The sequence below is a fragment of the Ictalurus furcatus genome, chromosome 10 (assembly GCF_023375685.1).
Source record: "Ictalurus furcatus strain D&B chromosome 10, Billie_1.0, whole genome shotgun sequence".
Taxonomy (NCBI): Eukaryota; Metazoa; Chordata; class Actinopteri; order Siluriformes; family Ictaluridae; genus Ictalurus; species Ictalurus furcatus.
Window position 1 is genome coordinate 3,252,054 of NC_071264.1, and position 27,816 is coordinate 3,279,869.

At 38.5% G+C, this 27,816-nt stretch overlaps 1 protein-coding gene across 3 annotated transcripts in view; it reads right to left on the reverse strand.

Moving 5' to 3' along the window:
• The window catches only part of vps13c (vacuolar protein sorting 13 homolog C), a 132,501-nt gene that overhangs the window by 87,317 nt on the left and 17,368 nt on the right, over positions 1-27,816 (reverse strand). For 2 of the 3 annotated variants that reach the window (XM_053634878.1, XM_053634877.1), the window contains exons 5-32: positions 22,522-22,623; positions 21,514-21,623; positions 21,336-21,395; positions 21,196-21,255; positions 21,015-21,095; positions 19,104-19,161; positions 18,547-18,674; positions 18,297-18,403; positions 17,989-18,160; positions 17,834-17,896; positions 17,596-17,725; positions 17,310-17,404; positions 14,368-14,510; positions 13,948-14,140; positions 12,548-12,662; positions 12,283-12,419; positions 12,048-12,180; positions 11,005-11,122; positions 10,784-10,919; positions 8,681-8,762; positions 8,471-8,571; positions 8,175-8,328; positions 5,657-5,736; positions 5,504-5,563; positions 4,961-5,108; positions 774-890; positions 458-561; positions 128-295 (exon numbers count right to left, since the gene is read on the reverse strand). In XM_053634878.1, coding sequence (XP_053490853.1) covers positions 128-295; positions 458-561; positions 774-890; positions 4,961-5,108; positions 5,504-5,563; positions 5,657-5,736; positions 8,175-8,328; positions 8,471-8,571; positions 8,681-8,762; positions 10,784-10,919; positions 11,005-11,122; positions 12,048-12,180; positions 12,283-12,419; positions 12,548-12,662; positions 13,948-14,140; positions 14,368-14,510; positions 17,310-17,404; positions 17,596-17,725; positions 17,834-17,896; positions 17,989-18,160; positions 18,297-18,403; positions 18,547-18,674; positions 19,104-19,161; positions 21,015-21,095; positions 21,196-21,255; positions 21,336-21,395; positions 21,514-21,623; positions 22,522-22,623 — 3,155 coding nt within the window. Of the gene's footprint in view, positions 1-127; positions 296-457; positions 562-773; positions 891-4,960; positions 5,109-5,503; positions 5,564-5,656; positions 5,737-8,174; positions 8,329-8,470; positions 8,572-8,680; positions 8,763-10,783; positions 10,920-11,004; positions 11,123-12,047; positions 12,181-12,282; positions 12,420-12,547; positions 12,663-13,947; positions 14,141-14,367; positions 14,511-17,309; positions 17,405-17,595; positions 17,726-17,833; positions 17,897-17,988; positions 18,161-18,296; positions 18,404-18,546; positions 18,675-19,103; positions 19,162-21,014; positions 21,096-21,195; positions 21,256-21,335; positions 21,396-21,513; positions 21,624-21,786; positions 21,856-22,158; positions 22,219-22,521; positions 22,624-27,816 lie in introns of all 3 variants that reach the window. The other variant, XM_053634876.1, reaches the window with a different exon arrangement.

Sequence of the window (27,816 nt, forward strand, 5' to 3'; positions counted from 1 at the left end):
GGTGTAATCACTGTCTATTTAAAAAAAAAAAAAACATCAAATTTTCACAAGCTTTAGTGCTTCTGTGTGTGTGTGTGTGTGTGTGTGTGTGTGTGTGTGTGTGTCTGTAAAATTCTTCCCGTCTCACCAGAAGAGACACAAGGAACTTGTGCAAGTAGATGATCTGGATGCAGCCTAGCCTCAGAGTGACTTTGCTGTCTACTTTTGATGTGTCAGAGTAACCCGCTCCTTCTGTGGCTCCAGGGTACAGACTCAGCTTGAAGCTAAATACTTCCTCACCCACAATAGACACCACCTTATAGTGACAATATACACAAACAAGTTGTTACTAATTTGAATTCTTAGATTTACTCAGGACAAAAAGCAAGGAAAGTGAAGTTAAACTACTAACACACAGAAAATGGGTATGATTAAATTTAAACTGAAACAAGTTTATAAACTTGTCGACTCCTCAAACCTTTTTATGTATGGTTTTCTTATCCACGTCTATCACTACTACGTTTCGCAGACGGGCAAACACCTCTGTTTCTTTGGCCTGGACAACCAGAGAGGCATCGATCCCTAGAAAAACAAACATATAATGTCATTACTATGGAAAAAATCAGTGAACAAGTACCAAGTCAACTATGTTTCACTGGTTTAAACAGATTAGCACAGTTTTTAACCTGTACAAAGCCAAAAAATCTTGGCTTCTTGGCACGAACTCATAAAGGGTAGATTTTGGCAACATAATTTATGTTTCATGGATTCTGATTTTAGAACTGAACATGTACCTTGAATTTGGATATCTGCAATGCTACTTCTGTCATCACAGATGGTCACACCAAAGGAACCCAGCATGGCAAAAAGCTTAAAGCTCACCACCCCTGAGTCCTTAGAACCTGTAGATACTGAGAAAGGATAGTCAGCTGTCAATATTACATGTGCTCTCCTTTAAGTAGTTTAGCTATAAATGTCTCACTAGAAGAGTATGGAACATGTCTGTTCATTAGTAAAATCTTTTATTTAACCATAAAATTACAAGAAATTTCTGAAACAGAAGAGAGAAGACAATGTCAAGGGGAAATACAGAGGGTGTGCTTGGAAGACTTGTGTCAAGAATGAAGATGTTCTTTTTTTAACTGATACCCTAACTGAACAAATGTTCAGGGACACTTACTTGGGTGGCAGAGGGGTGATGATTCCCAAACCCCTGTGTTCTTTCCTAACAAACTAAGTGTTAGGAGGGGTTGGGCCACTACTACCCTTTGGTGGGGCAGGACAAGATTAATAATGACTCAGCCTCAAATAAAATTAAGCTGAGAGGCTATAGCATTTGATTAATGTGCTATTATAGGCTATTATCTATTGAGTAGAGTAACCCTTTAATAGGCAGTTGAGAGTCAACGACAAAGTCATCGAGTGTACAGTTTATCAGGTTGTTTGGAACTGTTTTAGACATACTTTTATTCAATTGTGTTTAAGATGAAATCTCATGAAACTTGTTTGCCAGGTTTCAGCAAATTTTCTAAATCTCCAAAACCAAGCAAAAGACACAAGACTAGCACAAACAATTATGCACTGTAAAAAGACAGACATTTTTTTCTGCTTTTTCCTCAAACATTGCATGGGGATTTCACACACATTTCAGATGAACAGACATTAACTGATCCACAATCCTCCTTTCCCTCTCCCAATTTTTTCAATAGAATGGTTCTGTACATTATTGACACACTGTCTGCTTCTTTACTTTGCCTTTTTGTGGACATTTGTGGACAGGTTTAAGTCAATATTTATTATATATTTACTTTTATTTGCTATAAAATAAGATCTTGCCCCTAAGGACAACCCACTACTGTTATCCCTTATAATCTGTTATATTGAAGAATCATCTAACTAGGAGGAGTAACTACACTGCATATAAAATCCAGTGCCAAGTATTTATCAATGAAATTATCGAATTCATTTTCAATGAAAAAAACCCCACAAAGTGGATACAAACAAAAACAACATCTAGAAAATATCCTGGTCATGCATGTGGTGGTGTTATCCAAGTTGAAACTGATTAAAGTATATACAAAGGTGGATCAAATGAAAATCTATATAGCGCAACATAAAAAAAAAATTCTATAGCCACCCAGACTCTTGTTGAGCACTGGAACACTTGCATTGAACAAAATGGAGATTATGAGAAAAATTATCAATTTTTGTGACACCTAGAGTCAGATACATATTAAATATTTGGACACTGACAAAGTTATTGTTATTTTAGCCATATACCACAGTATATTGGAATTAAATAATGAATATATTTAATGAATATGTCATTTACATTTAGAAGTTGATTTATTTTAATGGAACCTTTGAGCATGTTAGGCAAGTCATCACAAAAAAACATCACAGAGATAGCAAAAATCAGCTGGCCAATCTGGCCAAATCTACTGTTTGGTACATTCTTAAAAAGTAAGAAACCATGGTCAGGTCAGGAACACCAAAAGACCCTGTGGCCTATTATGGTAGTTGACAGAAAAATTCTTCCCCTCATGAAGAATTGATCTGACTTTCATTGGCCAGATCAAGAACACCCTCCAGGAGGTAGATGTATCTCTCAAAATCAACAATCACAAGAAGCCGTCACCAGAGTAAATACAAAGGGTTTACCACAAGATGTAAACCACTGATAAGTTTAAAAAATGGGAAGACCAGATTAGAGTTTTCCAAAAACATTCTAAAAATGCCTGTACAGTTTTGGAACAACAGATAAGACAAAGATCAACATGTACCAGGAAGATGGGAAGAGACGAGTATGAAGAAGGGAAGTAGCTGCTAATGATCTGAAGCATACCACCTCATCTTATGGTGTAAGGCTGCCAAGAAGCTGGATGAATTCTGAAGTGTATATGGCTATGTTATTACATTCAGCCAAATGCTTCAAAACCAATTTGATGGCGCTTCACAGTGCAGATGGACACCGACATAAAGCACACTTCAAAAGCAACCCAAGGCATTTTGTAAGGCAAAGAAGTGGAATGTTCTGCAATGGCCAAGTCAATCACCTAATCTGAGTGCATTTTACTTGCTGAAGGTAAAAAAAGAAGGCAAAACACCCCAAGACCAAGAAGGAACTGAAGACAGTTTGGCTCTGTGGCCTCAAACGGCACACTTTCAGCTTTAATTTGAGGGTCTTTACATCCAAAACTGGGTGTTTTCTGTGGTCTTTTGGGTCTTTTCATGTGGGTTCTTGCTCTTCAAGGCTGTGCTGTAGTTGATTTGGCCACATCTAATGTTTTTTGTTGTCTCTCTGATGGGTTTGTTTTGATTTTTTAACCTAATGATGCCCTGGTTTACTTGCTTAAAGTTACATAAGTTCTAGATATAAATTTATATATATATATATATATATATATATATATATATATATATTCATTTTTTAATATAAATTAATCATTATTTATCTCCAATATACTTTGGTAAACAGCAAATTAAAAATAACTCTGTCAATGTCCAAATGTTTATTCATCTGACTGTATTTGCAATGAAGTGTGCAAAAATAAACAAATAAAGGTTTTCATTTGAATCACCCTCTTAGTAGATTTTAGGGCAGGGGTCGGGAACCTATGGCTCGCGAGCCAGATGTGGCTCTTTTGATGGCTGCATCTGGCTCGCAGACAAACCTTTAATAAAAAAAAAATAATAACGTTAAAAATATAAAACATTCTCATGTATTTCAATCCATTAGTTTCCTACCGCTCATGTTCATGGTTGCGGGTGGCTGGAGCCAATCACAGCTGTCCTCCGGGACAACACCAAATTTTTATTGGATAATGCGTAACGTACACGGGTCGTTGTGAGGTCAGGAAGTAAACTTCCCTCCTTTTAATCAAGTAGTCAGCTAGCTAATTGCAGAAACCCTTTTATCGAAGAAGATGGCTAAAAGAAAAAAAGATGAGGAATATCGTACTTTTCAGCAGGAATGGACAGAGGAATTCGCCTTTGTGGAGAGAGTAGGTTCTGCAGTGTGTCTAATATGCGATGATAAAATTGCATCGATGAAACGGTCAAATATAAAGCGACACACGCCGTACTACATCGCGGGCTTCACATCTAATCTCCTGCAGTCATTCAAAGCGCGCTTTGGAGAATTTCGTGAGCGCACTCGTCTTTTTAAGTTCATCACCCATCCACACGAGTGTGCAGTGGACAGCGCCGACCTGAGTTACATCCCCGGTGTCTCCGTCAGAGATTTGGAGCTACAAGCTGCTGACCTGAAGGCCTCAGACACGTGGGTGAATAAGTTCAAGTCACCGAATGAAGATTTGGAAAGACCTGCACGACAGCAAGCAGAGTTGGCGAGCAAACACAAGTGGGGAGAAATGAAAAAACTTCAACCCGCGGACCAGCTGATTGTCAAAACTTGGAACGCGCTTCCCGTCACATACCACACACTGCAGCGTGTGAGTGTTGCTGTACTGACAATGTTTGGCTCTACGTATGCATGTGAGCAGTCTTTCTCACATCTAAAGAACATTAAGACCAACCTACGATCACGTTTAACGGATGGAAGCCTCAACGCCTGCATGAAGCTTAACCTCACCACGTATCAACCAGACTACAAAGCCATCAGCAAAACCATGCAGCACCACAAGTCGCATTAATGGTAAGAAGTACTTTATTCATCATTGGTTAGCAACAGCATAACAACGTTATTAAAAAGAATTCAGAGACTTATTGTACTTTAAAAGTGTTGGTCTTACATAAAATGCACACATTTACTTGTATTTAGTTTTAAACATATTGTATGGCTCTCACGGAATTACATTTTAAAATATGTGGCGTTCATGGCTCTCTCAGCCAAAAAGGTTCCCGACCCCTGTTTTAGGGGATTGTACACTGGGCCTGAGTGTGTGTGAATTCTTGTGTGTGTGTGTATAGTGTGTGTGTGTGTGTGTGTGTGTGAGAGAGAGAGAGAGAGATTGTGTACCTGTCTTCTCTGTTGTAACCCTATCAGCTGGTTTCTTGATATCTCTTTCATTAGAAGCTGTTAACTTTGGCACTGCTCTATCCAGGTAGTTAATGGTGGACAATAGGGCTTTTGTGTGAAGAAGGAATTCCAGTGAGGAAAACTCCACCTGCAAAAATAAACTGCATTATATACACCACACATCAGGCTAATTTTGGAGCCCGTAATTATCTTGCTTAAGTGGAAATTCCAGATTTCTTAAATTTTAGGTTATAAAATAACAATGAAATAAAATCTAAAATTGGTCAAATTATAAGAGAAATAATCAAATGAGAAAATAGTGCTTGTAGACCTTGCTACAAGAGCAAGCTTCATCATGTTAGCTTTATTTTTCTGGTATCATCCCATAAATATTTAAATTAATATTTAAATAGTAATAGAGAAAGTATATGACTAAAAATGAGAATGTTGGTAACTGTATATTATGTTGGAAATACATTAGAATATCAAATGTACCATTTTAATAATTTATCCGTAACATGCTTTTTAAAGTTTAAAGTTTACCTTTAGCACCTGCTCTGTATTGTCAAAGACGGTTTGGAAATTGGGTCCGGTCACATCGGCCTACGTGGGACACAGAATAAGTAAAGTACATGCACCTTTAATCACATTAACACTACTAAGCATGTGTTTTTTTTGCAGAGAGAGTTTACTTACCTTAATGTACTCAATTTTCAGCAGATCAGATCCATGTTTGTCTGATGATGTAATTAGGTGAAGTGGTTGATTCTGAGCATCTGAAAAACACACGCACACACACACAGAGAGAAAAAAAAACAGTGCACATACATTAAAGCGAAACTTCAGCCAAAATCTAAATTGTAACCATTGATATGGCTATTGTAAACATGCCTACTCGTGTCTTATAGTGATGACACAGTGGGCTCTGTAGCGAGATTTCCTGGTTTGATTACTGGGGAAACACTCTCCTGAAGATGCATCTTGGAGGTAGATACAAAATTTTAAAAACACCAATGGCTATAGTGGATATTTGGTGAGAGTTAATCTGGAGAGGGTGGAATCGAGGGTGGTGCTCAATAGATAACATTATGTTCAGGGAAGCAAGAGAGCTAGCTGGCTACTGCTAATAAGCAATCGCTTTACTTTGTAAGTGAATAATAAAGGAGTGAACGGATTACTCAAGCCACATAAATGACGCAACAGATGATGATTTTTTGAGTTACTGTTACACAGTGACATCCAACCATACTGTACATGTTTGAATGAGAATATACAGAAGAGGAAATGTACTACTGAGACGAGCGACTGGAGGCAGAGAGCAATTGTAGATCTTTCAAAAGTACACTAAGCCAAATAACTGAAGTTAGCAACCACACAAATAGCTACCATAATGTTAGCTAACAATGTCACAGGTTTATTGATCTTTGTGTTAACAAACTTATTAGTCATCTTACTAATAGCTACATGCATGAAGACAAGCATTTACTCACAGAGATAAGCTAGTTCTTCTACCTCAGTTCTGCCCCTTTTGTTTTAGGCCTGATGCTCCTCTGCTCCTCTCCTAATGCTAACAACTTTGTTGTATGTGGGCATGTTATATTTTGTTTTATGGTTACAATACCAGGAACATTGTTAAACTGAAAGCTGAGGTGCTGCCCAAACAGATGCTGTAAATTCTTTTGCAAGTTAACAATTCGATTTGGATTAACAAAAAGCGTCGGCTAAGTGAATAAATGTAACAAAGTTAGATTGATAATCGTCCAGAATTCATAGTTGAATCAATGAAGGCAAACTGTCCAGTCCCTGAGGCAGTGAAGCAACCCTAAACCATAACATTTCTACCACCAAGCTTCACAGTTGGTATGAGGTGTTTCTCCTAAAAAGCTGTCTATGGTCTGCACCAAACATGTCTGCACTTACTGTGGCCAAACAACTCTATCTTTGATTCGTCTGTCCAGAGCACATTATTCCAAAAGGCCTGGTCTTTGCCTACATGCTTATTGGCAAACTGTAGTCTTGCAAAGGCTTTTTCCTGTCACGCCTCCCATGCAGCTCAAATTTGTGAAATCTATTTCTGATTTCTCTTTCTGAGTGACACATGCACTTTGACACCAACAGTTGCAAGACTTACTAACAGATCCTGTGATGAAATTCTGGGGTTCTTTTTGCATCAGACTGACTGCTCTTGGGCTGAATTTGCTGGGACGGCCAACACAGATAAATCTGTCTCCTTGACACTGACAAACACATTGCTGTTCACAATATATAGATTATAAGGAGGTTTTCATTAACACATGAATCTTGAGAACTGTTTAACATACTCCAGTCTGAAAATTACATACCCTACCATACGGTGAATATGATAGAGCCATAACCATAACTATTCTTTAATAGGCAACTCCTCAGTAACAACACGATTGATGTAGAGCTGTGTAATATTATTAAAATGTTGATTAACTACTAAGTGAAGCATGTTAAATTCTTAGTTCACGCACCAATTTTACTGATAATCATAGTAGCTTCTTATAGGAGATAAAATGGGGACTGTAATATCGGTGCAACTCTCCAAATTGCCTGTAAACACATCTGCTGTTGGCTCAGAAATGTGTCTGGTTCAGTAGTTTGCACAAATTCTTTAAACATCAAAAAATCGAAATCCTGCTATGGTTTTCTTGGGAAATTACAACACAAGACTGTTGTAGACTGTGTTTCTCTTCTGGGAATGCTGTGTCACAGGGAGATGTCAGAGTGATGTGTCTCACTCAGAGGTCCAGATTGGTTGATCACTGGAGGTATTCCCTAAGCTTGAATTGCATATTGCCGCATTGCATTCTGGGTATTGTAGTTTTCGGGTGAAAACAGGAAAACAAAGTCATGAATTTTGCTAAAACATGGACAGTAAGTGATACAGTCCCATGCAAAAGAATATTACATACCATGACAAATAATATAGTAAATTAATTCAATTCAATTTTATTTGTATAGCGCTTTTTACAATAGACATTGTCTCAAAGCAGCTTTACAGAAATATCAACATGATTAGAGGTGATATTCATGATGAATATCAAAATTAGAGGTTTATGCCCAAATTTCCCTTTAAGGAGCAAAATACAAGAAACAACATTTAGGTACAGTTGACACTGAAATATTGAAGTACACATTGAAAGCGTGTACACGTTCTGCAAGTGTGTGTGTGTGTGAACTGATACTGTACCTCTCATCCCGCAGTAATCAAGGCTAATCTTGTGCAAGTAGGACTTGACTGCGAGGTCATAAGTCCTCATCTTGCCTTCACAACCCAACTGAGACACATTTAAAGCCAAGACTGTGCCTTCCTGAGCATCCTGACACGTGAGCTCCAACAGCACCTACACACATCAACACACATATACTGAGTATAGATACAGACATTGATCCTAATTTCTGAAAAAGTACCACATTTTGTTTTAAACTAAAAAAAGATTTATGTTTTGAGAAATTAAGAACAATATAGAACAACAAGAACTTTACGGTTTTGATTTCAAATGTAAAATGAACATCCGTCAGTTCTTCCTGGGATAATCTCTGGGCATCCTCATTAAGATGCCTTTCAGCAGTGTCCTCCTCAGAATCTGAATACACACATATACACAGATAGTTCAACTTTCACTCTTTCTGATAGCTATATAGACTGTTACTGATTTAAGAGCACGCCTTTAGTGCCTTTAGTTAGTGTCTTACCTGATATCATAGAATACGGTAAAGCTGATGGATCTACACTCAGCACTCTCGGCCTGGTGTCTGCTAATGATATTGACATAGCCTGGGCAAACACACAGCATATATTGTTTAAAAATGTATACTATTATATATTGTATGCATCCTTTTATGTGCAACAGTTTGCAGTTCAAGTTTTGCTAATTGGAGAGTTTCAATCCTGGTGAGGGTGATGGTGAATCCAGAGCCAATCCCAGCAACACAAGGCAGGAGAATTAAACGTGGATGAAATACCAGTCTATCACAGGGCACCATCCACACACACACACATTAACACACTTATCTAGATGCAATTAAGCATAGCCAGTCTGCCCATGTTTGCATTTTTGGACAGTAAGCGAAAACCATAAAACCTAGAGGAAACCCACACAAGAACATGAGGGGAACATGCAAAACTCCACACAAATAGTAGCTTGAGCTCAGGATCGAACACAGGACCCTGGAGCCGTACATGTAAAAACTAATAACAAACTAAAAAATTTAAAAAAAAAAATAATGTCTTGGGTAATCAATTCACCCAAACCAATAGTAATTCAAAACCAGTTCAATTAAAAAAAAAATATGTATTCATTTTTAGTAAACAGGCAACATTTAGAAATTAAATCATTGCAGATTCAGGTCAACAACAGCTAAGCACACAATGTCAATCGCTGCAAATACACCACTTTTTTTTTTCTTTTCTATAGCTTTTGCTCAGATAATGAAGCAGGTCATGTGCTTCTCAAAAATCACACAAACAAAAACTAGTTCTCAAACCAAAAAAGAAATTAAGTTTGTTGCTAGTCAACAAATGTGCTCTTTTTAGTCAATGGACTGTTTTTTTTCCACTAATGACTATCATGCAAGGCTATAAACTCAGCTCATAGTTGCTGGTAATGTTACCATTGCAAAGAGTTTAACATGCTTGAATCTTTTCTTTTCTGAACTCCACTAAGCTCCACACCACTAGAACAGATTCATGTGCTGCAGTCATACTGTGTAAAAATCTCAAAATGTTTTTGATAATTACTGAGGAATAGATACTACTGAGTAATTTGACACCAATTTTATGGGAAAAGATATGGGACTACTTTGCAAAAATCCTAGGACTACTTTGCAAATTTGATTGTAGATGTTGTGAAAATTACCATAAAATTGAGGGGCTAAATGGTCCAAAAGGCAGTATTTTATGCTGTAAGCCAACAAATCAGCATAACAAAAAAGTTTCATAGTACAGTACAGTATGCTGGTTTTTAAATGCAAAACATGAATAGCGGCCCCCAGAGGCAAATTTTAGTTGCATTCGTTAGTACCGGGTCCCTAGAGGAACCTACCATTCCTGTGTTGGTTGAAACTTTGTGACTGTTCTGCCACAGAGCACTGAAGTGAAAATCTCATTGGATTGAAAAACTATGTGATCATACACGGCAGTAATACATGTTTATAAAACTGACAGGTATTTGCAGAGATGTTTGGAGTTTCCTGCAGACTGACCTGCTGCTGCTGTGGATGGTTCCATATAGATACCCTAAAGATTTGCACTTCCCAAAACAGTTGTTTTTAATGAAGTTTTTACCCGTTCTCAGTGGATAATCTCTCCTAATGTCTGCAGATTTGTGCCTAAGAACTGCTGCTGGGATCATAAAGAATGTACTGTGTATTTCAAAACTATATGCTCATACTGGACATCCTCTCAACAATTTTTTCCCCCTGTTTCTCTTTACTCCTCTACAACATCTACAACTATCTGGTGTCACTCAGAAGAGGATGGGTTCCCTTTTGAGTCTGGATTCTCTAAATAATTCTTACTCATGACGTCTCTGGGTGTTTTTCCTTGACACTGACACTTGCTCATCAAGAATCTAAATCTACATCCAGATTTCTGTAACGCTTCTCTGTGACAATGTCTATTGTTTAAAGTGGAATACAAATAAAATTGAACTGAGCTGAACAGATTCTTTCTGAATACAGATCCGGGTCATTTTGTCAACTGCTTAAAAAACAGTATGTATATATATGTGTGTGTGTGTGTGTGTATGTTTGTGTGTGTGTGTGTGTGTGTGTGTGTGTGTGTGTGTGTCCTGTGACCTTCTGGTTAGGGGTGGAGGGCGGTGTGGAAGAAACATGGGGAAAGGGAATACTGTCAACCAGCTCTACAACTCCCTGCATCATCAGATCCGAAATCTTCACATGCAGTAATGGCAGTTCCCCAGTGACCTTAAACCTACAAAAACAGCATTTGTCTGTATTAGAAATAAACAGAGAGAAAAAAAGATAGGGTGCAAATGTGTTTAAGTGAGAGAATAAACCTAGGCATGCGCATGTCTTTCTCGACCATACACTTGGCAAGCTCCAGAGTGAAGTCCATGGGCTGCAGGATGTGCTGGTTGGACGAACCCTGTATACGAGCACTTTTCCACATGTCACCTGAGAAGCAAAACACACATCAAAATTCAGAACATGCTAAATATGTTATACAGTTATGAAAATGAAAAATGAAGAACATTCTAAATAACTCTGTGTATTATCTAACCAGGGGTTTAACCTGGCCTGGGCCATTTCTTTAACAGTCCAGCTAATGTCCCTGCATCCCTAACCCTAAATAGAAGAACAGACCAAAAAGAGAACAGCTTTCTATTATAAATGCAAATGAATAGCCCACTTGATCAACGCAAGCAGAGAAAAAATCTTTTTGAAAAGAGCCCAGGGACTTTTCCCTGACACTAAATACTAAATAGGTCAATTCATGTGTTATATTCATTAAAACCATTTTCAAACACTGGTATAGAAAGAATCACATAAAACAAGGCTGGATTTATCAAGCTGGATACAAATGAATTTATTCAGGAACATTTGTACAAGAAATATGGCATTCATGAAAATCCAGTTAGCTCGGAAAACATTCATATTCTACACAAGCGCCTGAGTTTGAGTAAATTTACACATAAGGAGATGCACTAATCTAAACCTCGGTTGGCAGGAGTTACTGCAATTTTACATACTGATTATGCTGTTTAGTTTAAATTACTTATATATTTAAATTGCTTGCACAAATTATGCAAACTATTTTGTGACTCTGTTATTACTGAAAGAAAGTAATCTAAAACAAATGAATAAATTAAGACAAATAAAAGTAGCCATTCATTGCATACATTGCGAAATTTGCTTTGTTCATGGTCCTGACTGTGCAACTATTATATTTACTCAAACTGTCTGCCTCAAAGTACAAGAAAATCTTTTTTTGTTTTTGTTTTTTAACATCATTTTAATTGCAAGAAACTTAAGCCTGGTTTTAACAACCCCAAACATTATAGGTCACTGCTTTAGATACCTACATATAATACATATATACCTGATCTGCTGTAGAGAACTTGCACACTGCGTAGCTCCAATGAGAATCTCTCATACGCTCTGTCCATGATCTCTTCCAGGGATGAAAAACTAGCAGATACTTGTTCAGGACTGCTCTGGTATATGCTGTTCAGCTAGGATACACACACAAATCAAGACCCATGAATATGCATAAATGCACAGCATTAAAGACCACAAACTGTACAATAGAGTGCATGTTTTTGTTTGACACTCACTTGAAGGTTACCAAAGTCGATGATGATGAGGTCTGATTTGCTATGATAGAAACCTGACTTGGGCAGCAGCAGGTAGGAGGGCTTCAGGTCGATCTTCAGATCCAGAACCTTCCGTGTCTCAATAATATGAGATAAACCTAAAGTGTAATTAAAATAATCTGTACTTTGTTTGCTGGGTTAACTACATGCTTGATTTATCTGACTTCCTAGTTTTGACAAACAAACATAACTACCATGTCATACCAAGAAAAGAGGAAAAACATACCACTGGCTGTCTTTTCCTTTATCTCCTCCAGTTTGCTGAGTGTGGCTGAGGTGATTACTTCCAGGTCCACACCCTTAGCCGTTTTAAAGAACTCTACTAAGCTGTTAATTGTCAGCTACCAAAAAAACAAATAAACCAGTACTTTAGTTTTTAAACATGTAATACATTCACCTCCAAGATTATGTAATGCAATGATGCAATTCACCCTTTAAAAGAACAGGAAAATAAACAATATACAAATTAAATTTTCCACTCATAGAACTGGATAAACTGATATTCACTGAATGTTTTTCATTAGGGAAAAGTATGCCACAGCCATGCCAGGGAGCCAAGTGAGTAAAATTGGCTGTACTCTCTAGGTGGGAGGGATATACTCTCCCCTGTCAATCACAGCAAAACTAGCAAATCACAGGCATCTGGGAGTTCATGTATGAGGAATATGACAGATCACACTCTCTTCCCAGTGCGTTATGTTGCCGTGGCTGGCCTCAGGTGTCTGGAGGAAGCACAAGTTAGCCTTCATGCTTCCCAATCATATGATATGGGAGAACTGGACAATGTGTGGGAATTGCCAGGTGACCAATTTGGGGAGACTGGTCAGAGAGAAGGATGAATGAGGCCAAATACAAGGACACACAATCTCAGACTGGGATGAAGTTCACTTTCAGCATGACAACCACCTTGTCACCCTTGGTTTGGCATACAGCCAAGAAAACTTGTGGACATGTCTCTGCATGTCCTTGAGTGGCCCAGCCAAAGTCCAGATTTGAACCCCACAGAACCACATCTGTGGAGTGAGCTGAAGATGGAGGTTCACAGATGCTCCTTGAGAGGTTGGTGACAGGAAGAATGTGAAAAACTGCTAAAAAAAAAAAATCCAGCTGTGCAAACATTGGGGCAGCTGTGTCTCAGGAGGTAGAGCAAGTTGTCCACTAATCGCAGGGTTGGCGGTTCGATTCCTGGCCCACATGCCTCCACATGCCGAAGTGTCCTTGGGCAAGACACTGAACCCAAGTTGCTCTGCTGTCATTGGTGTGTGAGTGAATGGGTGAATGAGAAACAGTGTAAAGCACTTTGTAGAACCGCTAAGGTTAAAAGGCGCTATATATGTGCAGACCACTTACATTTACCATATTTAACTAAACTCTCCAATTGAAAATTATTTCAAATCAGAGCCATTATCAGTTTGAATCTTTAATAACTGCATTTGGCAAATTAATGGAAATTTTTAGCTTCACCTTTTTATCATTTAGTGGACATGTACATGGACAGTATGGATTATTTGGCAGTGAAAACAACTAAAATCTGTGCTCTAACTGCACCGTAACCATCTGGTGTGAAAATGGAATGTGTGTGTGTGTGTGTGTGTGTGTGTGTGTGTGTGTATGCATGTTGCTCACTGCATCATAGATGAGCTCCACAGGTTGAGAGTGGACATGGACTAGCTGATCCACTTCAGTGTCCTCTGGATTAAGCTCAAACAGCACACTTAGCAGAGAGGAGTTTAAGTTTCCCACAGATGCTATGAGAGACGGTGTAATGCCCTGCTGCTGCAGCCCGGTCACATACCAATGTTCAAGACTGGCCTCCACTCTGACAGCACAAGCACACACAGAAAACACACATACACAAAGCACTTGACTTATATAGCTATATGCTGATTGAGAGTAAACTGACCTACAGTGCATTATATTCACATTCTCTCTCTCTCACACACACACACACACATTTAAAAATACCATTTTGTTAATATTTAAATGCTAGATTTTTTCTGTAAAGAGTTCCTTTCAACAGAGAAGATGTGGAGATGTTAGACATACTTTATAGCTTGTGCTCCAGGTCTTTGGGAGATGGTGGTGCTGAGGCCAATCATCTGCACTTTAAGAATCTCTGGAATATTGGCTTCCTCACGTACAGTTACTGATGTCTGTAGGAGCTTGAAGTTTATGATCACTGCTATGTACTACACACATATGCACACACAAAATGCAAGGTTTATTATAAAATTACTGATATAAGCTGTAACAGGCATATCACTAGCCCAGGCACTTGGTACATGCAGATTATGTGACCAGGCAATAAGATCTAGCCACTGATCTAGCCATTAAAAAAAAGGAGAAAAAAAACCTACACTGCCAATTCATATAATTATTGTAGCCATGTGTCATTCACGAATGAGTTAAGTCATGTGTCAGACTCACAAGGTCTCATCTGGCGCATGTGAATTTGGATAAAATAATACTGAAATGGCCTGTAGTATAATACTGCTCAACACTGTCACACCATCCGAAATTCACAGCAGATACATAGTGTAGCCATCCAAATGGCAGTTACCATAACCTGGTGTATATAGTATATACATGCAGTATTATATGTGCAGTAAAGCAATTCAGAAACATAGAAAAATGCATCATCCCAATCGGCTGGTATCCAATAAAAGGGGATTAAACAAAGGAATGTACTCATAAAAACGTTTACTACAACCTCAATTCCGAAACAGTTGGGGCAGTATGGAAAATGTTAATGAAAACAAAGAGGAGTGATTTGTAAACGTAAGTTGACTTGTAAAATAAATTTAAAAAATGAATAAAGACAAGGTATTTGATGTTTTATGTAATCAACTACATATTTTTTTTAAGGTAAACATTTATTTTGAAATTTAGATTTATTTTGATGCATGCAACACATTCCAAACAATTGGGAAAAACAGGTGAGGCAATCATCTAATCACAGTGTATAAAGAGCCTCCAAAAAAGACTTAAGACTTAGTCCTTCAAGAGCAAGGATGGGTCGAGGCTTGGCAATTTGCCAACAGATGCGTCAACGAATAATCCAACACTTTGAGAACAACATTCCCCAAAGACAAATCGGTAGGATTTTGGGCATTTCATCTTCTACAGTGCACAAAATAATTAAAAGATTCAAGGAATCCGGTTAAATTTAGGTGCGTTAAGGGCAAGGCCGAAAACCATTTATGAATGCACGTGATCTCCGACATGGGCTCGGGAATACTTTGGTAAACCTTTCTCAGTCAACACCATCCATGCAGCATCTACAGATGCAAGTTAAGGCTTTACTATGAAAAGCAAAAGCCATACATCAACACTGTCCAGAAGCGCCGCTGACTTCTCTGGGCTCGGTCTCAATCGTGTTTTGTGGTCCGACGAGTCAATATTTCAAATAGTTTTTGGACAAAACCACCGTCGTGTTCTCTGGACCAAAGAGGAAAAGGACCATCCAAGCTGTTATCAGCATCAGGTACAAAAGCCAGCGTCTGTCATAGTATGGTTAACCTGCATATCTGTGAGGGCAGCATTAATGCAGAAAGATATGTACACATTTTGGAGCAACATACGCTGCCATCCAGAGCAGGACAACGCCAAACCACATTCTGCCCAGATTACAAGCGCGTGGTTGTGTAAGCAGAGAGTGCGGGTGCGAGCATGGCCGGCCTGCAGTCCTGACCTGTCTCCAATTGAGAATGTGTGGTGCAATATGAAGCGCAATATAAGGCGACGAAGGCCATGTACAGTTGTGCAGCTGAAGAAATGCATAATAGATGAATGGGGGAAAATTCCGCTTGCTAAATTTAACCAACTGGTGTCTTCACTCAGTGTCCAAACTCTTAAGTGTTATTAAAAGAAAAGGCTGGCCAAGTCAATCACCAGACCTTAACCCAATTGAGCATCATTTCACCTCCTGAAGAGGCGAAACCCCCCATAACAAACAACAACTGGAAGAAGCTGCAGTAAAATCTTGTAACAGCATCACAAAAGAAGAATGCAACAGTTTGGTGATGTCAGTGAGACACTAACTTGATACAGTTATTGCAAGCAATGGATATGCAACTATATGCAAAAATTAAGTGTTATTTACTTTAATTTACTTCAAGACTTATCTGCTTCTATACTTTTGATCACCTAAAATTTGGTGGTCTGTTACAAAAGGTTCTATGTTTTATGTTGTTTAACACATCCAGATGTAAATACCAGGAAATAAAAGCCGAAATCCTACACTCTCGTCTCATATCCATCTTTTGATCTCAAATCCAAACGGAGGGGACTGTGTGTTCACTTAATTTCAGTCTCTCTTGTACAAAAGGGCCTGGGGCATATACACACAATTGTAAATACAACTTTACACAGTTCACGAATTTGTAAAAGCCACCAACTGATAAGGCAAATTCATAAAATTCACTGACACAGTCACATTTAATGGAAACCCAGTAAACCTCTGTTTGATAATGATGAAGTCAGTTGATGTAGTTCATTGACTTCCACAATTAAATTTTATGGTTTGCAATTGCTAAGCTCGTCAGCGGCGAACTGAACTCCGGAAATAACTCCATGCCTGGCAGTAACCAATACAGACACACTCCTTTGTGACTTGTTAAGAAACACTCAAGACTCATTTGTGAATGACGTATAGTTTTTGGGAACAAACATGATAGGTACCATCAGACACATGGAACCCTGGCTACACCAAGCGGTTCCTTTCTACAGGAATTTGAGTACTTTAATACAAATCTATTCTATATCTATGCTTAATTTTCACTCCTAAATATAGCTTTCGGTTGCAGTGTCTGCTTTTTTTGGTTATTTCCTGCTGTAACACACCAGATTGGCACCATTGTCTGATATACACCCAGATTTATGTAAAGCTGTTTTTTTTTTTTAAATCATAGTCTATTTTGAACTCACTATACAAGTAATCTGAATTATTTGACTGTACATGATTGAACGTATACATGTCTGATACAAACATTTTTGGGTAAGGCCAGGTTGGGAGAATTCTCACTGTAGCCAATGGCTGTATATAACTTGGACTTCTCTTCAGTGGTCATGACAGCATCTATACCTTTTCAGAGAAACACATACAGAAATGCGCGCGCACGCACACACACACACACACACACACACACACACACACACACAAAAATTAAGATTTATTAACATTTGTGACTATTCACACTATTCATTATTAGTATTATGAAAATTTGTATTCTTCAGAAAATCATAAAGCTGTAAAGTATAAACTGAAGCAATCACTTTCTGGCTCTTTGTCCTCTTCCTGGTCTTTCTTTTTCCTTTCTTTCTTCCCAAAGAAGCCACTGAATAATCCACCTCCATGGTTTGGTTTAACCTTTTTGGCAGTAAGGTTCTGACCTGATCGACCCACCTGAGAGAGACATGAAAAGGCACAGAAAAATCAAATGTAATACCTCGGAATGGTAAAAAATACAGCCAGTTTATCTTTACAATAATATTGCATGTAATATTTTCATACCTCCATCTGTGCTTGTTGTCTGGCCAATGTGATATTGAACACATCTAGAACTTTTTCCAGTTCCTAAAATGTAAATATGTCAATGTAATAAGACATAATGCGCGTCTATTTATACATTATGTTGTATATAAACCTCCTGTATATGTTTCAAGTACCAGGATTTGTTTTTCTGTGTCTTCCCTGACTTTGCTGTGAGTCAGTTTGGCTTTGTATGCCATCTTGTAGGCTTTAAGTCTCTGTCTGTGCCCTCTTATATGAGTCCAGCTCCACATCTGGTTAAAACGCCTAATGTGCACCTCCAACACGCTGTTGATGCCATACATCCACCTGAAAAGCAATGACAATACCAAACCTAATTAGTGCAGGGATAAATCAGGGAAATTCTAATAATAGGATTGATTTTACTAAATAAAACAATAGGGTACTTATTATCAATAAGCATCAACAGTGTTTTAGTACTCACCACTGCCTGGCATGTTTGATTACTGGGACATCTGGTCTGAACTTCCTGTAGGGACCATTTTTCACCATGTAGTCTATTGACTCCAACAACTCCACCACAGACAGGTACTGCAAGAAAAGGTATACAATACTACAACTGTCCTCATTTAACTACACATAAAACAGACATTACCCAGTGCATGGCATAAACTGGTGTTCGTGGGACAAGTTCTCTATATAACAGTGTTAAAGCACTGGACATGGACCAATACCTGTGGTTTGCTCATTTCAATAGCAATGTTCTGCACCTCCAGGTGCACTTTTGCTTTGGGTGATTTCAGCTCAACGTCAGCATTTGGGTTGATGCAGATCTTGGCAGAAGCAAAAATGGGTTTGAAAACTGTAACGTGAAAAATTGCACATGATTTACAATGCCATAATACTAGTTGATGATTAAAAATCACACAGTAAATACAGTTTAATAATATCTGTCAAAACTTAAGTGGCAAAAACATGGCTGAAAAACAGAGTATTCAGTATTCAAGTGAGACAGCTGAGGAGCAAATTGATTTATTTTATTTATCTGTAAAAGCAAACAAACCAGCAAACGAATGAATGAATGAATAAATAAATAAATAAGCAAATAGTATAGTTTTTACAGTATTACTATTAAGTATACTACTATTAAGTATTACTGATATTATGTACACCAGAATAAACAAAGAGTAGATTCTTCACACCAATCATTTGGTAATTTCTTTAATTACAAATCATTTAGAAGATAACATCAAATCAATTTGCTTTCATTCAGATTTCAATCGATACATACTATATTCATAGCCTTTCAGTTCTTCATCTTTGCTGCTGATTCCTGCTTTTAGCTTGTTCTGCAAAATATCAAGAAGCAGAGATTAAACTGAATCACTGTAAAGAGAGAGTGACTCGAAGTTTTCAGAAGAGCTCTACAAACACAATTTTTAATGCTGAGAACAGTTTTGTTTAAATTCCTATCAAATTAATCATGAAAGTATATTGTATTGTTTTAAAAAAAAAAAAAAAAAAAAAAAAAAAACTGTACCAAACTGCAATTTTGACTTAACAATTAACACTACAGGCCAGTGTGCTTATTTAACACAGAACATTTCCATGATGGAAAAACTTATTAATGGTGAGGGGGATGAATTTGAACAGGGAATTAGCCACAGTCCTGGACAGGTATGTAAATGCAATCTGTGTAACAGGTTGAACTGTTTAAATGTTTGTTTTTACATAACAAAATCAACACAGTTTATCACTTAAGACAGGGGTGTCCAATCTTATCTGGAAGGGCCGGTGTGGGTGCAGGGTTTCATGCCTACCAAGCAGAAGCCACACCTGAGTCTATTGAAAGCCAAGATCAACTGATTAAACAGGTGGAATCAGGTGTGGCTCCTGCTTGGTTGGAATGAAAACCTGCACCCACACCGGCCCTTTCTGGATAAGATTGGACACCCCTGACTTAAGAGATCCAGGTATGACATCCAATGCTTTGGACGAACCACCTTCATAGAAATCTATGTAATGCTAGCTATCTCCCATGCATAATAACAATGCTAACTAGCTAAACCCCTCATGCTCAAAGCTCATGAGAGCTCATTAGAAAGAAAAACAGGACAGTGAAAGCATTCGACCATTCTTACAGCAGAAAATCAGTATGGTCTCTTTCTTCAGCTTTCACTATCAGTGTTAGATAGTTAGCATTTTTATTTGCATGGGAGTTAGCCAACAATGATAAACACTAGCTAAAATTTAGAATTACAGACAGCTGAAAAATGCATGAGAGCTCATCACAAAGATAAACAGGATGCCGAAGGCACTCTTGACCATTCTCATAATTTAATATGAACCCAATTTCACTTCATTTCATGTTTATAGTTGTGCATATTTCATGTTTATAGTTATGTTTATAGTTCAAGAAGTTGAAAGGCTGAGTGGGCAACACCACAGGTTATGCTAAAATACTAACACCAGGAAGCATGGGAGTTTGATACCTGCTCTGGTAAAGACACTGATGCGGCAAGAGCATTTGCGAAACATGATTAGACAATAAGTTGCTCTGGAAAAGTGAAATGCAATGGCTTGTCATAAATCGTCACATGCAACAAATTGATATCTGCTTTGGGGAAAGCAGCATTGCAGACATATGATGCTTAACTTCACTGATATAACCTAGCCTATATCCATGAAAGTTTTATAATATAAACAATGAAGTAAGGCCTTAAAACAGACTACCTCATTGCTTAAAAGGGATGTTATGGAGGGCTTCAAGTGTTGCAAAAGAAAAGCATTGACCCGATCATCGGGTAATCACAAGTTCAAATCTGCTATTCAAGGGTGGGAGCTAAGGGAGCAAAATTGTCTGTGCTTTCTGGGTGGAAGGGATGGCATACTCTCTCCCCCTCTGCCAACCATAGCAACACTATCCACTAGTTGAGAGATGTAATTCAGAAGAGGGCAGAAAGCGCTTTCCTCCAAGTGTGTTATACTAAACAGCGGAAGCATGTGCCTTAACCCTGTCGAGGTCATAGCTGTCGTATGACAGGGGAGAGCTGGCTGGTGGGTGGAAATTGGCAGGTGTCCAAATTGGGGACCTTAAGCCAGTTTTAGCCTGTGCAGAAGTAAGGAACAGACAGAAAAGGAGGACGCATCTTCATTAGCATGTCTTTGTTACTTCTGTCAAAAATAAAACAAAAAACATTACCACTATCTCCTCCCAAGGGTCTCTGTGGAAGATAGGACTGTTAACATTCCAGTAGGTGCACAGACACTCCAAACGGCCCAGCTGAAAACACACACAAACACCCTTCATATACTGCAAAAAAAATCATTCAGAATAGTAGGAAATTAATTAAAAAGACAGTGTCAATCAGACAATAGTTTACCTTGTAGATAATTTTGACAGCTTCATTTAAAATACAAGCCCTCCAGTTCTCATCTGCTGTCTATGGGGAAAAAAAAAGTTGTTGTATATAATTTGAAATGTTAAGAATAATGAAGTATGTTTGTGGGTATGAGATATGACCTGTAGGCTGAGTTCAGATAGAGTCACACCCACGGAAAGAGGCTTCTGAGGGTCCGAAACCTGATTTATATAGGAATACCTCAGATTAAAACACACTCAATAAATAACAACCTAGTCATTGCATTAACACAAGCATTATGTCTACCAGATCAACAACTCATACAGACAGGATACTTACATCATCTTCATATCTGATGTGAATGCTGCTGATCTTGACCTGAATGTTTTTGATTATTTGCGTGAACAGTTTCTCAGCAAATGTGTCTTTCTTCTCATCCACAGGTTTCTCTACAATGGGAATTTACTTGGCGTTAACAAAAAATAAATAATTATAATTCTAACCTTTAGCAGTCTTAGTCATGCAGGACCTGGACACAAGTAACTAGAAGTAATCTGGTTAAGTCTGTGCTAAGGAGTGTGAGGTCACCAGCACTAAACACCAATCACCTACCTGGTTTTTGTTCATGCTTTTTATACATCCTTAAGTGTTTTTTGTGATTTTTATGTTTACGTCCTTTGTCTTACAGAGTGTAGCATTGAGAGAGAGAAAACAGTCAATACAGCAAAGAAGAGAAAGGATCATACAAACAGAACAGGTATAGTGAAAAAGCACACACAAGAAGCCTGAAAATACACAAGAACCACTGAAATACACACATTAACGATGCAAAAGACAATTCATTTATTTAAAAAAGAAGAAAAGTAAAGAATTTATTGCTTTGAGTTATGGGAATCTAAACCTAATCATCTCTACTGTACACAAACATATAAGCATCTAATCTCTCTAAAGAAAATAACCATTAGAATGTGGTTCTGTACATACCACGTGTGTCCTTATACACATAACTCTCCAGATTAAACACAAACTCTCCCACTTGAGAGTCTGCAACCAGCCACGCAAAGCATGAAGTAAATAAATACACAGTGGTTAGCATTGGAGAGTGGGAGTAAATGGATTAACAGATAAATAGGTTGGTAGGTAGGAGGTGGGTGATCAGCAGTACTATAAGATAATGGTTTACTAACCAATGCATCATTTAAGAACAAGGTTAGCTTGGTGCCAAATTGGCACTATTTAATGGACAATCTTCCGCATTTCAATTGAGGTGATTTGAAACATATAGTATTAAAAAAAAGCTTTTGGGGGCCCCACTTCTGCATACTTGTCATGATATGAGGTATTTACCTCTGCGTGCCACCAGCAGCAAGGCCTCCTCAATGCGTTGAAGCTCCCTCTGTTTAGCCTCGTGGAGATGGCGTTCTTCTTTTGCTGCATCATACTTGATTGCTTTAAAACACAGGAAATTATCAAGCTATTTGCATTAACCCGAACACACAACTTACCACTAGCCATGTGAAATTACACCAACAGTCAAAAAACAGTGGACTTGTAGCATTTGATCATTTTGTGACAGAGAAAAGACCCCTCAGTTTTTCAACGTTTATTAACGATGTCTTGAAAGACATGCTAGGGAGATGTACTGTATCACTGCCTACAGAGACAACATTTTCATCTACTCTCTTCATCTGCAAAGTCTTGCAACGCCTTCTGAAACACTAATTGTATGTAAAGTGAGAGGAGTGCAAGTTCTACCAGTGCATCTAGAATATCTCATTACTTCATCTGCAAAGTCTTGCAACGCCTTCTGAAACACCAATTGTATGTAAAGTGAGAGAAGTGCAAGTTCTACCAGTCCATCTAGAATATCTCATTACTGGGGTATATAATCAGCACGGAAGAATTAATCATGGGTTAAGCTAAGCTAAGCTGGCTGCCATTGTTAACTGGCCCACACCTTGAACCATCAAGGATCTACAAAGGATCATGGGCTTTGCCGACTTCTACTGGCACTTTATACAAGGATTCAGTTCAATTGCTTACCCATTAACCTCCCTTCTCTATGAAAAACCCAAGCTCCTGGCATTGAGATCAACCCTTAAACCAACTCAAAACTACCATCACCCAGCAAAGCCCTATACTGTGAAGATGGATGCCTCCAAGAATGGGGTAGGGCCATGCTCTCCCAACATTTCAGGAACAAAACCTAAGCTTCACACTATGGCTTTCTTTTCATGAAAACTTTCCCCTGCAATGCGGAACTATGATGTAGGAATTATTGGCTGTTAAACTTGCCCTAGAAGACTGGTGACAGTGGCTTGAGGGGGCAACTCACCCATTAATTATCTTCACTGATCATAAAAATCTAAACTGTGTGGCTGTGGCTCAGGTGGTAGAGCAGGCTGTCCACTAATCGCAGGGTTGGCAGTTCGATTCCCAGCCCACATGACTCCACATGCCGAAGTGTCCTTGGCCAAGACACTGAACCCCAAGTTGCTCCTGATGGCAGGCTGGCGCCTTGCATGGCAGCTCTGCTACTGTGAGTGTGTGTGTGTGTGAATGGGTGAATGAGAACCAGTGTAAAGAGCTTTGGAACCACTATGGTTAAAAAAACCCTTATAAGTGCAGACCATTTACCATTTAGATTATCTGTGTACCGCCAAGCAACTAAACCCCAAGCAAGATTGTAGGTTTTTATTCTTCGTCCAACTCCAGTTCACCCTGTCTTACCGTCCTGTTTCTAAAAACATCAAAGCTGATGCCCTTTCACACATACACTGTTAAGTCCAGTGAGAACAAGGAAGAATTCATCCTCCCTCCTGCATGTATAGTTGGGCCGATTGAATAGGAACTAGATCGAGTCATAGTTCACATATTTTGGCATACAGGAGGAGATAGTTAGTGACTGGGTTCCTCAGTTCACATCTTGAGTCTGGGCCAGTTTTATGCAGAAATTAGGGCTAACTGTAAACCTGTTCTCTGGATAACACATCAACGGCGAGGTAGAGCTGGCTAAACAGGAGATCAGTCGTTTCCTCTGGACCTTCTGTACCTCCAACCCTGAGGACTGGACCCAGTTCCTACCATGGGCAGAATACACCCAAAACTTCCTGAGACATTCCGCAATCAAGCTCACTCCATTTCAGTATGTGTTGGGATACCAACCATAGGTCCATTTAAAGTTCTCAGGTAGATCAACGAGGTCACGTACAAACTAGACCTGGGAGAGGTATGGCCCCAAGGAACAATGCTGGGTACCAGCCTACAAAATCTTTGACCCTAACCTATACTGAGGTTTTCATGCTATCCACCCAGAACACACGGGCCCTCGACCTAGCGGAAGGCCAAAAAGAAGTGCTCCCGGAGTGAGCCCTTCGGGTTTGGTGGTAGGGGGCTCTGTCACATCACAGCATTCCGCAGACTCCATCCCCCAACAACCACCGCAGCCTACCAATATGGCCGCCTTGAACTACACTACCCAATATACATACACGCACACACATGCACACACACACACACACACACACACACACACACACACATACCTGCTCTCAGTTACAGAGCTTTTGATTAAACACACCTGCATTTAAATCAACCACACACACGTTTTAAAAAGAGACTCATCCATTCTTGTTTTGCGATGTATACACTCAGAATTGTCTTTGTATACTTGGTTTACTGATTATACCAAGCCTTTTGATCCCATTTTCCCTCTTTGATCTGTTTCATGTTTTTGCCTTTGTCCTGTTTAGTTTATTCAGTTTGCTGATCACCTGACATTTTTTACCTTGACGCTACCTTACGATTTGGAATTTGGAGTTTCTCTGTGTTTTTTTACATTAAAACTCTGCTTAACCTGCATTTGCATCAGTCAGCACCTAGTCACATATTTAGGTATGTTCTTGTATTATTTACTGTATTATTTATATAAACTGTACAAAATCTACAGGATTTTTTTGTGAAAAGAAAGACCCAGGTGATAAAAAGAAAAGAAATGCATGATAATCAGCCAGGTAACAAAATTTTTAAAGTCAAGCAAGTACTCCACAGGCCATTGCAGACATAGAATTCTACTTTATAAAACACATAAGGTTACTGCTTGTCTATCTAATTTGTTGATCCAGACATGTGCTTAACAGGCAGAGAACTAAAATCATCTCTCCCTTTATAGGACTAGCGTATTCTTCAGCTCACATATTCACGCACACTCTTTTATGATACGTGTACATATGAAGACACAAATAACTTAATATTAGTATAGCTGAAGTTTGATAATGACATTTTAAAATGAATAAATAAATAAATAAATAAATAAATAAATAAATAATTTCTTGATTAAAATACTTTCATAATTTACTAAATCTCTAAACTCATGCAAGATAATACATGCCGCTGTCATTCGCTGCAGAACTCCAGTTCCCACATTGCCTTGTGGCCTACAAACATGGCTGCCATGGACTTCAATTCCCATCATTCACCCTCACTTACACATTCTCAGTCACTGGATTTTTAATCATGCACACCTATTCCCAAATCACTCCTGCACCTGTATAAACAGCTGCTCGTGTATTCTTGCCTGGTTTATCAAGTCTTTTGTTGTAAATCTTGCTATTCTGGTTTTGCCATTTTTTTTTTTTTACCCAATTTCATGATTTCTGGTTTATTCTATGGGATTACCTACACATCAGCTACTGCACCGAGCTTCATAAATAACCTCGCAGAAACATCAATTAGATTTGGATCACCGTCAGATCACATAGAACTCGATCAGGCGACTGAAAGCTTGGAGTCAACACTCCGCTACACGCTAGATAGAGTGGCTCCACTCAAAAGGAAAATAATTAGAGAAAAAAAATTAGCACCCTGGTATAACGATCAAACGCGAACCTTAAAACAGACAACTCGACAATTAGAACGTAAATGGCATCAAACCAAACTGGTGATATTTCAAACAGCATGGAAGGAGAGCCTACTGAAATATAGGAAATCTCTTGGCGATGCTAGAAAAATCTATTTCTCCGCCTTAATAGGAGATAACAAAAACAATTCTAGATTCCTTTTCAACACAGTAGCAAAATTAACTAGGAATAAAACCACTACAGAGAGAAACACTCAATCATTACATAGCAGTGAAGATTTCATGAAATTTTTCATCGATAAGGTTGAAAATATTAGACGTGAAATACAGGCCATTAAATTAAAACCAGACAGTACTGTAACAAACCCATTACATGACAATGTAGCAATATCAGATCAATGTTTAGAGTATTTTGCTTCGCTTAGAGAGACCGAACTAGCTACATTAATCTCTTCAGCCAATTCATCAACTTGCATACTAGATCCCGTACCTACATGTTTGTTTAAACAGATTTGTCCAGGAGTAATTGAACCACTTCTAAATATAATCAATTCTTCCCTAAGCACTGGCTATGTACCTAAATCACTTAAATTAGCAGTTATTAAACCCTTGATTAAAAAACCTGATCTTGACCCGTCTCAATTGTCCAGCTATAGACCAATATCAAATCTCCCCTTCATCTCGAAGATTTTAGAAAAGGTTGTAGCAAAGCAGTTATGCTCGTACTTAGATAGGAATAACATTCATGAAATGTATCAGTCAGGGTTTAGACCTCATCATAGCACAGAGACAGCATTAGTTAAAGTAGTAAATGACCTTCTACTGACCTACGATCAGGGTTGTGTCTCTCTGCTTGTGTTACTCGACCTTAGTGCAGCTTTTGATACCATAGATCACACTATTCTCCTTGATAGATTAGAAAATGTTGTTGGTATTAAGGGAACAGTCCTCTCCTGGCTCAGGTCTTATCTGACCGATCGTTATCAGTTCGTAGATGTAATGGTGATTTCTCCATGCGTACTGAGGTTACTTTTGGAGTTCCACAGGGTTCTGTTTTAGGCCCACTGCTCTTTACTTTATATATGCTACCCCTAGGTCAAATTATTCGTAAACATGGAATTAGCTTCCACTGTTATGCTGATGATACACAGTTGTATGTTTCAGCGAAGCCAGAGGACAGACAGAAGCTTAGTAAAGCTGAGGATTGTGTAAAGGACATTAGACATTGGATGTTAACTAACTTCCTTCTACTTAATTCTGATAAAACAGAAATACTTTTATTAGGCCCACGTGTAGCTAGAAGTAATCTTTCTGATCACATGGTTACTCTGGATGGTCTTTCTGTTTCATCATGTACAGCAGTTAAAGACCTTGGAGTGATTAATGACTCCAGGCTATCATTTGATGCTCATGTAGATAATATTACTAGGATAGCCTTCTTTCATCTCAGAAATATTTCTAAAATAAGAAACATATTGTCACTACATGATGCGGAAATACTAGTTCATGCATTCGTCACCTCTAGATTAGATTACTGTAACGCCTTACTGTCTGGATGTTCCAGTAGGAATATAAATAAGCTCCAGTTAGTCCAGAATGCAGCTGCTAGAGTCCTAACTAGAACTAGAAGATACGACCATATCACACCGATATTATCAATACTGCATTGGCTCCCAGTAAAATCTCGCATTAACTATAAAATACTTTTATTAACCTATAAAGCACTAAATGGTCTCGCGCCACAATATCTAAGCGACCTTTTGGTTTTATATAATCCGCCACGC